This window comes from Hylobates moloch, unplaced genomic scaffold (genome assembly GCF_009828535.3).
Source record: "Hylobates moloch isolate HMO894 unplaced genomic scaffold, HMol_V3 SCAFFOLD_20, whole genome shotgun sequence".
Classification (NCBI taxonomy): Eukaryota; Metazoa; Chordata; class Mammalia; order Primates; family Hylobatidae; genus Hylobates; species Hylobates moloch.
In genome coordinates this window covers 2,439,784-2,451,880 of record NW_026652295.1, presented here as the reverse complement: position 1 = coordinate 2,451,880, position 12,097 = coordinate 2,439,784, and the positions used below count along the sequence as shown (strand labels likewise).

Here is a 12,097-nt window from a genome sequence, read left to right as displayed (position 1 = left end):
AAATTATGCTTCAGGATTAGGTCATTTTCCTTCTCTCACCTTTAAATGGCAGAACTAGAAAAGCAATCTGTATGGAAAGGCATTGAGGCTGTTTAAAAAATACTCACTCTGCACCCTGTGTCCTCCAGACTTAGCGGTTTGTCCCCTTTTCTGGGTGACAATGATGCCGAGACGCTGAACAACATCCTGGCCTGCAGGTGGGACTTAGAGGATGAAGAATTTCAGGACATCTCGGAGGAGGCCAAGGAGTTCATCTCCAAGCTTCTGATTAAGGAGAAGAGGTAACGCAAGTTCGTCCTGTGCTCTGGGCACAGCAGGGATGATAAGGAAGCAGGGCGTACCACAAGGGCTGTTAGAATTTATTCCCTTACTAACATCTGTGATGCTTGTGCAAAGTCACAGATAGAATGAGGTTTGATCCTCTTGACCCAGTCTACTGAGATCTGGGACTGCTTTGGTCATGAAGCTACACAAATCTTTCTCCTCCTACCATTTATCATGCAGCCATACCAGCCATGGACTCCTGCTGGGCCCCAGTTGACTCACTGTCAAAATGAAAGGCTTGGGAGAAGTATTTCTAGGATTCCTTTCACCTCTACAAAGCTGAATATGGTTCCGTGTAGCTGAATCTTTAACTACCATTTCATTTGAGAACCTACTATGGGCCCGATCATGCCAAGTGCTTTGTAGACATGATCTCTTTTAACCACCACCCCAACCCTGCCCCCAACTCCATGAGGCAGAAATTGGGTAGAAGATCCCACGTGGTTTGCCCATGATCACACCGCCAGTAATTGGGAGAACGGAGGCTCAAACAAATAGTTCTCCTTCCCCCACGGCCACACACTTGGTTGTTATTTATTACATGGCCCTCTATTTTCTGTTATGCTAAAACCACATTAATTCAAAATTCAGTGGATGAAAAAGAGTGACATTGAAATATAGGGATTTGCATTTTAGAATCATAGAGGGAGAAGGGCATTGTGATTAACCCATCAAACATGCTGTTTCAGATGGCTTTATACCTGAGCCGTATAATGATTGAAGCAGTTAAGATTTTCAGGGCCAATAGCACTTGCCTTATTGTTTTATTATCTTTATGGCCTTAAAGTCACTAATACACATGGCCATGGATCAACAGGTAGGAGAGTGTCACAGGGAGTGGGGAGACAGTGCGGGCAGTGGGTCTGGCACACAGCCTGGCAGGAGATGCTTTCATTCAAGTGTTGATCACCTACTGTGTGCCAGGAAGTGTGTCATGTGCTCAGAATAGATGCACAAATCCAGTCCCTGCCTATAGTAACTCACCATCTAATAAAAGGGATAGGTATTTTTTAAAAAGATGTAATAAAAGGTGGTTAACACAAAGATAAGGCCATCCCTAGAGGATGAAGAGAATCTAACCAGGCTAGGGCTATCAGTCCGACAGGAGGGACAATTCACAAATAGTGGATTAATAATAATAATAACCTTGGCTGTTATTGTGCCTTGATGGAAAGGCACAATAACAGCCAAGGTTATTATTATTAGCACATTACCCAAGGCAGTGAACAGATGGAAACTGTCAACCCTTTCAAATCTTTGGAGGGCGAGAAATCCACATTTGCTGTGAACCTGTTTTATATGTGTACTTTTGTGTGTTATCTTATTTGGCTTCTGGATAATCCTGTGGTCTGTGGAGACCATCATTTTACAGATGGGGAAACTGAGGCTGAGAGCAGTGCTGCAGTCACATGGCCAGCTCAGAGCAGATGCAGAGGTGGGCCCAGTGGGCTCCAGTGCCGCTCACTCCTTCCGTGGGTGAGCCCAAGGAGCATCAGATACCCATGTGGGCCGATGGCAACTGGCTTAGAATTCCAGTCAATGCTTGGTTAAAACTAAAGCCAAAAGCCAAACACCACAATCATAGAATAAATTTCTGGGGTACAAAAATAAACTTGAAATGTTATTAAGTTTAATTATTAGTACAATGTTATTGTTAACTTTTTAATAGCCAGATTTAAGAAGTTCGACACTAGAGTACAGAATCATCATTTTTCACCTTGCTCAGCCATTGGAATGCTCTGGAGATCCAGTACTGAAAATTTATAACACTAAGCAGAACCACACTTAACTGAGGTTGGTGGAGGTCAAGAGGTTTTTAAAAATTACCTCTGCCTGTTTTTGGCACTATAATGGTGATGCTGTCACCAAGTTCATTGACTGTAATAAAGACTTCTCTCCTCTTCAAATCTTATACTTAAATATTTTGGTATCTGATGAAGCGATTGCACTGAAGCAATCCTACAAACTGAAGCTTCATTACTGCTTGAAACTACCTCTGACTTCAGATTGTTACATTCACTTACAGATGTTTGTTTGTTTGTTTGTTTTTGAGATGGAATCTCACACTGTCACCTAGGCTGGTGTGCAATGGCACGATCTTGGCTCACTGCAACCTCTGCCTCCTGGGTTCACGTGATTCTCCTTCCTCAGCCTCCTGAGTAGCTGGGATTACAGGTGTGCCCCACCACACCCAGCTAATTTTTTTGTATTTTTAGTAGAGACGGGGTTTCACTATGTTGGCCAGACTGGTCTTGAACTCCTGACTTCATGATCCTCCCGCCTCGGCCTCCCAAAGTGCTGGGATTACAGGCATGAGCCATCGCACCTGGCCTACAGTTTTTATTTTGAAAGGTTATTTGTTTTAATGTGATAAATGTTAGCACAGCAGACAAATTTATAGAATTTAGAATTCGAATATAGTAAATCTATATTATTCTTCCTCATATTATTTCCCAAAATTGTATAAACCTTTGCTAGCTTCAAAAGGATATTGTTTCTTTGTAAAAGTATCTAATGGCCCTTCTCTTAATAATTATGTTGACTCTATTTCCCTACCTATTTAACTCAAAACTTCTCAATTCAAAAGTTAGTAATATTTATTATTCAAAAGTTTTAATACAGAAATTGCCTTGGCAATCATCAAGAATCATTGTAGCATTTTGTTCTTACAATAATAAATATATATTTATTTTTCAACTGACTGATAGGAATCCACTTTACTAAGCTCAGATGTTATATTACAGAAATGGTTACTTATATTTGAAAGTAAATGTTCAGTTATTAACAAGAATTTTTATTATTTGCCTTGTTTGTCTTTACTAATGTTATCCTGATTGGATTCAATGGTCATCTATGCCATCATTGATAGCACACAATTCGAGAGAAGGCAGAATTGACCATGAGTTTGACATTCAGCCATCTGGTCTCCCAAAGGCAGAGGCTGGAGCTGAGACTGAACAGCAGATACAGGCCTTCTTCGGTGTGTTTCTACTAATCACCTTCTGAATTTCCCTCTAGTTGGCGAATAAGTGCAAGCGAAGCTCTCAAGCACCCCTGGTTGTCAGACCACAAGCTCCACTCCAGACTCAATGCCCAGGTGACCACGGCTTCTTGCTCTTCCTCTTTTTCTCCTGTCTGCCTGTCTTTTGAAGATCAGAGGCTAGAGTTATCTTAACCTTAAATAAGATTCTTTCTCATTCCTTTTCTCACAGACTGCAAATCTTGTGCGGGTATTAAATTACTTAAAATGCTTTTTTATTAATTTTTTTTTTTTTTGAGGCAGAATTTCACTCTTGTTGCCCAAACTAGAGTGCAATGGCACGATCTCAGCTCACTGCAACCTCCACCTCCCTGGTTCAAGCGATTCTCCTGCCTCAGTCTCACAAGTAGCTGGGATTACAGGCGTGTGCCACCATGCCTGGCTAATTTTGTAGTTTTAGTGGAGACAGAGTTTCACCATGTTGGTCAGGCTGGTCTCAAACCCCTGACCTCGTGATCCACCCACCTTGACCTCCCATAGTGCTGGGATTACAGGCCTGAGCCACTGCACCCAGCCTTAAAATGCTTCTTTGAGCAGTTTACATTTTAAAAATAATATATTTGTTGTTTAATAGAGTATTTTCAGCATAACTGTTTATCATTAAATTATTCTATCCATTATAAAATGAATTACTTCATTGTCTTACGTGCACATACACACACATATATAACCTATAAACATATAAAGTTCTGGAGAATATATAGTAATGTTCATTCAGGAGAAATATGCCACCTTAAAACAGAATTCAGAATTCTAAATTCTGTGCTCACCTGGGTTGATCTGCTCTGGGCACCAAATCTGAACTCTTAATACTCAGCTTAGTCCAGATATCTGTACAAGTCTATGTGTAGGAGACTCTTAGACTACAGATGAGTATTGTGAATAACCTAGCCCGCTCTCTGTAATAACTTCTTACCATGAAATCTTCATCTACTCTCATTGCCTTAATTACCAGATGTTTATATTCCGACTTTCTCATCTGCCTCTTTGGCACAGATACCTTTCCTAAGCTGCAGATCCACATGTCCATCTGTGCACTAGATGTTTCCACCAGGATCTTCCCATCCCTAAACTAATCTCATCTCCCTGCACCTTGCCTCACCATCAATGATGCTCCTGGGGAAGAATGCCCGCAGAGTGGCCCCAGCCAGCCCCTGTGCTTCTTCTTTGTTTCCTTCCTCTCCCTCGAGCCCCCATCTCATGTTTAATTTACCTCCATGCTCTGTACATGATATCCCCTAATTACCTCTGGAAGCTGTTTCTTTCCATTCCCATGGTTACCGTGGCCTGGGAAATGCCTCCCCTGAATGACTGCAGCCTCCTAACTGGCTTCTCTGCCTCCTTCATGTTGTCTCCATCCAAATAATTGTGGATTATATAATTAACACAAAAACAGTAACTTTACTGAACATCTAGGATGTTCAACTGGTAAGATGCATATACAGCCAAGATGCCATGCAAACCTTCGGGCCCACCAGGGACCTGCCTGATGTGCCCATCAGTTAGGGTGGCTGGTGCCCTGCCCTGGTATAGCATGGGTTTGATACCTTTTGTTTCTTCCACCTTTGCTCCTCATCCTCTCCATTTCCTGAGGGTTTGGCATGGAACTTTTTCACTGACCAACAAACCTTGGAATGACTATGCCTTAGGTACTCACTTTTTCCACATCCAGTTTTTATTGAAATTAACTTTACTTCTAAATTCAGCATCAGCACTAAGTTTTATTTGTGTCTGAATATACCTTTCCTTGATAATTGGTACTGATGTCAAGTAAAAATAGACTTATTACCTAGTGGGTACCTCACCCAGACTACATAAACTGCCTATTAGGGTTACTAACCTATTTTGAGCCAATTTTCCACTGATGTATTTTTATCCAAGCTTATTGGTGTCCAAATACACTTTGACATGGCAGGATAGTATAGAAACCACAGCAGATAATTAATGACATTGTACAATTTAAAAAATGTTTAAGAATATTTTTTAAACCATATAACAACAAGTAAAATCACCTTTTGTATCCTTCCATCTGCTGGTACCTGAGGTGAATAGATAGTTCAAGAGTGATGATGGGTTTTTTTTTAATGAAAAATAAATTCCATTTTATAAATCTAGTTATTACAGTTATAATTATACAGTATTGTAGAGGCACTCTTCTAGCTGCTTTACAAAAAATAACTCACTGACTCCTCATAGCAACCCACAAAACGGGCACATCAGTGTCTGTAGCTGAGAACACAGGACAGGGCTGAGCTCTGGAGTCCGGGCGGAGCCTCACTGCTCTGCTCTCCTGCCGGTGATGGGCTGCTGGGTACAGGGGACCTGAGCGATGCTTCCAGAGCCTTTCTTGTACCATACAGTTTTAGTGTTACTGAAAGTCAATATTCAAACTTACTATATCTTACTTTTCAAGGAAATATTGAGACTAAAGTTTTCCAGAAGGCTTATTTTTAGAATAATATTAGTTTTACAAAATCAGAATTTACCTTTAAGTTGAAAATTTAATTCTGATCCAAAACTGTTTACCATTTCAACCTAAGTTCTATTTTTGAGTCTTTCACATATTTTTATTTGTCTCTTTTGCTTCAAGCTTAAAAGCACTTACTATTTTGTAACCACTTGAGTAGCATATTGACTGTCACTAAATTTAAGAAGGATTTTTTTTTCTTAGAAGTTAACATCCGAGAGTTCTCTGCCCTCTGTATTATGCTTAAGGTGACATGCGATGGCTTGCAGGCTTTCTCATGTCCCCAACCCTCTGTGTGTAACCTGTTTCCATCAGAAGCAGCTCTCAGCTGGGGTGGGGCAAAGCACTCCCAAACTAGGAATCTACTAGAACTCAGCACCTACTGCAGAATTAGCCAGGGTTCTGGGGCCAGAGGAAGGAACACGACACAAATTTGACATGGTTTCTGTCCCCCAGAGCTAAGAAGCCTCTGACCCTTCCTTCCCATTCTCAGTGTTGTGACCTTGGCTCATGCCCTCTCAGTGAAGTAATAAAACAACCCATGAGCTGATATCCAACCTCTACTCACCTTCTTCCCTAATCTATCAACGCATTAGTTCCTTAATTACAGCTCAGACCTTGACTGAAAAAATCTTCGTGCGTTCCCCATTGTCCACACCAGACCCAACCTGGTTGCAGTCAGGGCCTGCTCCAGGACACCCCCAGCTCTTATTTTGAGCCTCGTCTTCACTGCTGCCTCTAGAGGAGCCCACAAGTCAGTACTTGTCTAAGGCCTGTATTAAATGCCCCAGCTTTTCTCAATCCTCAAACTGGAGACTCTTTCTCTGTCTTCTTGAATCTCTTTGTGGAATTCACATTACTGTTGTCTACTCAATTTGAAAACCTTTGGAAGAAGCCGTTTCTGTGTCTGACTCATCTTTGCAGTCATCGTAGCCCCAGTATCGCAAGTGATAGAGCATTCTTGTGCTATATACGCGTGAGTTTTGGCAAAACGTACCTGAGTGTGATGAGGTGCTGAGCTGTTTGGCCCTGACTCTAAGTGAGAAGGAAGGGTCGTGTGACAGGGGCCTCAGGGGAGAGTGGACTCTGAGGTTGGCTGGTGTGTCTGCCGGGGGTTGTCAGGAATGTAGTCTTCAAGAACCTCTCTTGAAGAGCACCTTCTACTCAGTAGCAAGTGATTGTCTTTTCATGTGAGCTGATAAGGCAGGGCCTGAAGGAAACCGTCCTAATCCTTCCCATGTGCCTTCTGCTTTCTCTAGAAGAAGAAGAAGAATCGTGGCTCTGATGCCCAGGACTTTGTGACCAAATAGTCTACAGGAGGCACCCATTTGGAAGGTTAGTCTTGGGTCTCCTGAAGAGGTGTCTGTGAAGGCCTTAAGAGACAGGAATAAGAAACAATTTGCTCACAGACTATGCGGGAAGAAGAGCAGCATTTTGGCTGGCATGGAGGGCCCTGAAATCAGACTGCTGTGTTTGCACCCTGGCTCTGCTCTTTCTTACTGGAGGAAGCTCAGTGCCCGACTTGCGGGTTGGGGAGAGTCTCACTTCCTAAGCTTGTTGAGTGGCTTCCATGAGATCATCCAAGCAAAGCCCCGAGACCAGAGCCTGGTGCATGGGAGGGATCAATAACCAGCTCAGGGGGTGCTGGTAACCATCTAGGAGTAGTCCTTATGACAATGTGTGAGATCAGAGGAAATGACACCCTCTTCTGTACAGATGGGGAAATTGAGTCTCAGAGACTCAGAGACTAAATAACACCCCCACGGCCATGCAGCTTGTAAAGGGTGGAGTGTGGTTCCCTCGGGTGTTTCTGAAGCTGAAGCCCATGTTTTTCAATCCCCTGAGCTGCTTCCTGATCTTGGCCTGCTGTACGAGCCCAAAGAATACCACCTCCTACACACCCAGACACATGCGGACCTCCACCTAGCTCAAGTGTTTTTGGAATTATTGAGAGATGGGTTTACACATGAATACCTTCTTTGATATCAATAATCTAGCCCAATGTAGCCCTAAAGGAGAAGACTAAGAGGCACATGTACTTATGAAGGACTCTAAGAAAACCCAACATTCATGTCCTTGCCTGGGGGCCTAGACCCTGCAGCGAGTCAGCTCCCTAATCTTGGGTGGGGAGTCCACAGCCATTTGCACAGCTCCATGCATGTAACTGCACAGGGTTGATGACTTGTGAGTGAGTTCTTGCTGCTCACTGTTTTTTGTTCGTTTGTTTGTTTATTTGTTTTTTGAGATAGAGTCTTGCTCTGTCACCCAGGCTGGTGTGCAATGGTGCGATCTTGACTCACTGCAACCCCCACCTCCCAGGTTCAAGCGATTCTCCTGCCTCAGCATCATGAGTAGCTGGGATTACAGGCACCCGCCACCACGCCTGGCTAAGTTTGGTATTTTTAGTAGAGACGGGGTTTCACCATGTTAGCCAGGCTGGTCTCAAACTCCTGACCTTAGGTGATCCGCCCGCCTCAGCCTCCCAAAGTGCTAGGATTACAGGCGTAAGCCACCGGGCCCGGCCTGGTCTTAATCATTTCTTCTGATAGGTATGTTTCTGGGCCTGAGGTTTTTGCATGTCTTTTTGATTGTACGTATTATTGTAAGCTGCCTTGAATTTTTTGTAGAATAAGATGGGGTAGAAATGAATCAGTACCTCATAGTAAAGGCCACATATCAGTGCTAGGAAAACACTTGGCCTCCGGAGGAAGGGACGCTTACATATGCCCTGTCACTTATTTAGAAATCCACAAAAAGTGAACAGGAAGGCTTCTGCATTCTATTTACAAAGACCATTCTCCTTTGTCAAAAACAGCAAGAACGTGAAAGTCTCGATAAGGTAGGAGAGAGTTGTTTCTTGTGAGGACAACCTGGAGCAAGAAAGGACCCTCGTGCCCCCAGGCCTAGGTTATGGCACACAGCGAGCTGCCCCAGCCCTGCACCGTGAGTGCCTGGATCCACAGGCAACCAGGCTGTGTCCACTCCTCCTCTCCCCCGCCTTCACCATCTCCCCCAGAAGCAGTTTTGTCCCTAGCGACCACAAACCCTGAGGGTTTGCCACAAACCACCTTCCCACCATAAGGACCGGAGCCACTTCGGAGGCCTGGTGGGAATGCATTCACTGGGTGACAGGGTTGCATTCCAAGGCGGGCCTGCTGCCAGGGTCCTGCGGGGGAAGAATGAGGAGGAAATGGTGGTGGGAGGGGGTAGAGTCCTTCCACACAGACATGGGTGCTTCGACATGACGGAAGACAACAGCAGCCTACGAAGTGACGGCTGTGCAGAGGGCGAACACAGCAGCATTTGGGCTGGCCACGCTGGGGCAGCTGGACACAGCCTCTGCTGGAACTGCTTGAGGAGGGCTGCTGACAGCCATGGAGCTGGCTGCCTTCCTTTCCTGCACTCTTCAGCCCCATTCGGCCTCAGAAATTCACCTGAGTCACACCACAGGCCGAGGAAGAATCATTTCAGATACACACAATCTGGATGCTTCCTAGTTTGCGTTCTGTTTTGTTGTTGTTGTTTTAATTAGAGTCAGGGTCTTGCTGTATCACCCAGGCTGGAGTGCAGCGTCATCAGCATAGCTCACTACAGCCTCAAACTCCTGGACTCAAGCGATCCTCCTACCTCAGCCTCCTGAGTAGCTGGGAGAAAAGGCATGCACCACCACGCCTGGCTAATTTTTAAATTTTTTGTAGAGGTGGGGTCTCACTCTGTTGCCCAGGCTGGCCTTGAACTCCTGAGCTCAAGTGATCCTCCTGCCTCTGCTTCCCAAAGCACTGAGATTACAGGAATAAGCCACCATGCCCCACCTACTTTCTTTCTTAAAAAAAAAATAAATAAAACAATGTAAGATTTTAACTCTGGGAGCAACCTCGTTTGAGAAGTTAGAAAAAAAAAAAAGATTATTCTTCACGATAATATTCCCTGCCAGGATGAGATGGGTTTATGGCAGGATGTATTATGACGGAAACCAAATTTGAGATAATATTGATTTTAAAAATCTAGTGGTTGAAGATTATTCCTGTGGAAAAAGAAAGAGTTCCAGGCCAATAAATAAGGCATAATTCACAATGTCAACTGAGGTATATACATCTCCTGCAATTTGTTAGAGGAAACATTCCCAAGATCAACCTGGTGGCATTTTGTTTCTGGTTACCTCTGTCGTATCTTTTGCCAGCTTATGGGATATAAATTTAGGGTACTCCTCAGATCCACAGGAATGATGGCAGGTAGCCGTATGCGGGCCCCGGGTCAGACGTGGTCGTAAAGCACATGGAAACATCTCCACACCTGAGGCCACATTCTCACTTTGGTGCTGGGATCAAGCTGACCAGATGGACGGAGTGGCTGCAATTCAGATGAAACAAAGAGGCCTTGTCCTTCAGTATTGCAAATAGTACTAAAATATCTTGCACAAATGTACCCATGTAACAAACCTGCACATGTACCCCTTGAACCTAAAATAAAAGTTGGAAAGAAAAAAAAATATCTTGCACAAACTAAAAAATAAAAAGCCCAACTCTGGTAAGTGGTGGAATCCATCAAGAGGTTTTTTTTTTTTTTTTTCCCCGCTCATATACACACATACATTATTAAAAAAATCATCTGTGGTTTTCCTAAGGGGCACAACCAACTAATTATAATTTTAAAAGCCCTGCTGAATTAACAAGATTCATATTTTGTTTACTTTGCAGGAAAACTGCTGTGGTTGCTGCTGCTGCTTCGAGAAAGTTTTTTGAAAAATCAGCAGTTCTGATGCCTTGACCCCCATGATGACTGGTAGTCTTAGCAGGGGGAGCGCTCGACCCTGAATTTGAACTTGAACTGGAGTGCCTCTGCTGCGCTCAGAGGAGCACCCAGCGCTGCGGTCTGGTCTCAGGGCGCAAACACATCCCTGCACCTGGTGGGAGTGACGTTGGGAAGATGTTTCCCTGCCATCTTGAGATTTTTTACTTTTTTAAAAAAATTTTTTGATCTTAGTCACTGGGGCAGAGGGTGCATTATGTCTGCTATTTCTCAGATGACTACAGCCATGACACTTGAGATGTATTAGAGATTTTAAAACTGGAGGATGCATTTAGAGGGAGAAAGCTACTTCCAGCCATTAGACTATGCCTTTCGAAGGGGCAATTAGATGGCCAGAAAGAATTCTAACTCCCATGCACCCTTGAAGACTTAGTTTCTCAGACTCGATGTCATTTTGATTTGGTCTGTGGTCACATGACTACAATGGATAAATAATTTGTTTGCTGGAACAGAAGCCGTCTTTGAATTCTCCAACAAGAGGCATCAGCCACTGTGTCTTTCATTTATTCTGAACTGTCCCCAGCACACGTTTTCTTCCATGTAGCTGATTCTGTTTTTCACATCTATACTCCCTGCACCCTTCTGACTGACAATTCATTCCCACAAAACACATTGGTCTTGAGAGATGACGCAAAAAGTATCTGCTTATGGTTGGTCTTTGAAATTCCGACCTTTGGAATAATGTCAACAGTCACAAGAGGTTTCCTCAAGCCCCAGTTGTCAACGAAAAGAGACGGATCTGCACCTCCTGGAGCAAGATAGCACTGAGCTTTCAACGTTGAAGTGACTTGGGAAATAACATTCAAGCTTCTGGGTAAACACAAACATTGGCAAAGACCAAGTGCAGTCTCTCGCCTGTGCTGTCTCACGGGACTCAGTGGTGGTGAAGAAATCTCAATCGGACACCAGAGGTGAGGGCAACTCTGCAAGCTCACCTGCTGGACGTGAGAATGTTGGGATGTTCCAGCTGGAAGGTTCCTATGCCTAGCCCGTGTGCCATTTCATGGCAGATATGTAAGAAAGGAAATGGCCGTACTGTAGACAGCTTATGGGGCCCAGAAAAGCACTGGGCTTTAAAGAGCGAAACGAGTGTGTCATTTCCACATGAAGGAAAGGCAAGGACAAGCCCCACAAAATTCCCATTACCCGCTCAACTCCAAGCTCACCAACCAGCTTCATGAGCTTTCCTCACATTTTCCATTTCCAAATAACTGTTGTGTTGAATCAGCTGTGTTAATGCCTTTATTCTTTGTTTTTTTTTAGATGGAGTCTCGCTCTGTCGCGAGGCTGGAGTGCAGTGGCGCCATCTCGGCTCACTGTAACCTCCTCCTCCCGGGTTCAAGCGATTCTCCTGCAGCCTCCTGAGTAGCTGGGATTACAGGCGCGCGCCACCACACGCGGCTGATTTTTGTATTTTTAGTAGAGATGGGGTTTCACCATGTTGGCCAGGATGGTCT

General features: G+C 44.1%; 1 protein-coding gene across 3 annotated transcripts in view; it reads left to right on the top strand.

The window, feature by feature from the left end:
- Positions 1 to 11,875, top strand: part of MYLK4 (myosin light chain kinase family member 4) — a 94,001-nt gene extending 82,126 nt beyond the window's left edge. For all 3 annotated transcript variants that reach the window (XM_058432679.1, XM_058432681.1, XM_058432680.1), the window contains 4 exons: positions 129 to 281; positions 3,343 to 3,421; positions 7,091 to 7,166; positions 10,529 to 11,875. In XM_058432679.1, the coding sequence (XP_058288662.1) occupies positions 129 to 281; positions 3,343 to 3,421; positions 7,091 to 7,141 (283 nt within the window). In that variant the 3' untranslated portion in view covers positions 7,142 to 7,166; positions 10,529 to 11,875. The remainder of the gene's footprint in view (positions 1 to 128; positions 282 to 3,342; positions 3,422 to 7,090; positions 7,167 to 10,528) is intronic.
- Positions 11,876 to 12,097: the final 222 nt, after the last annotated feature.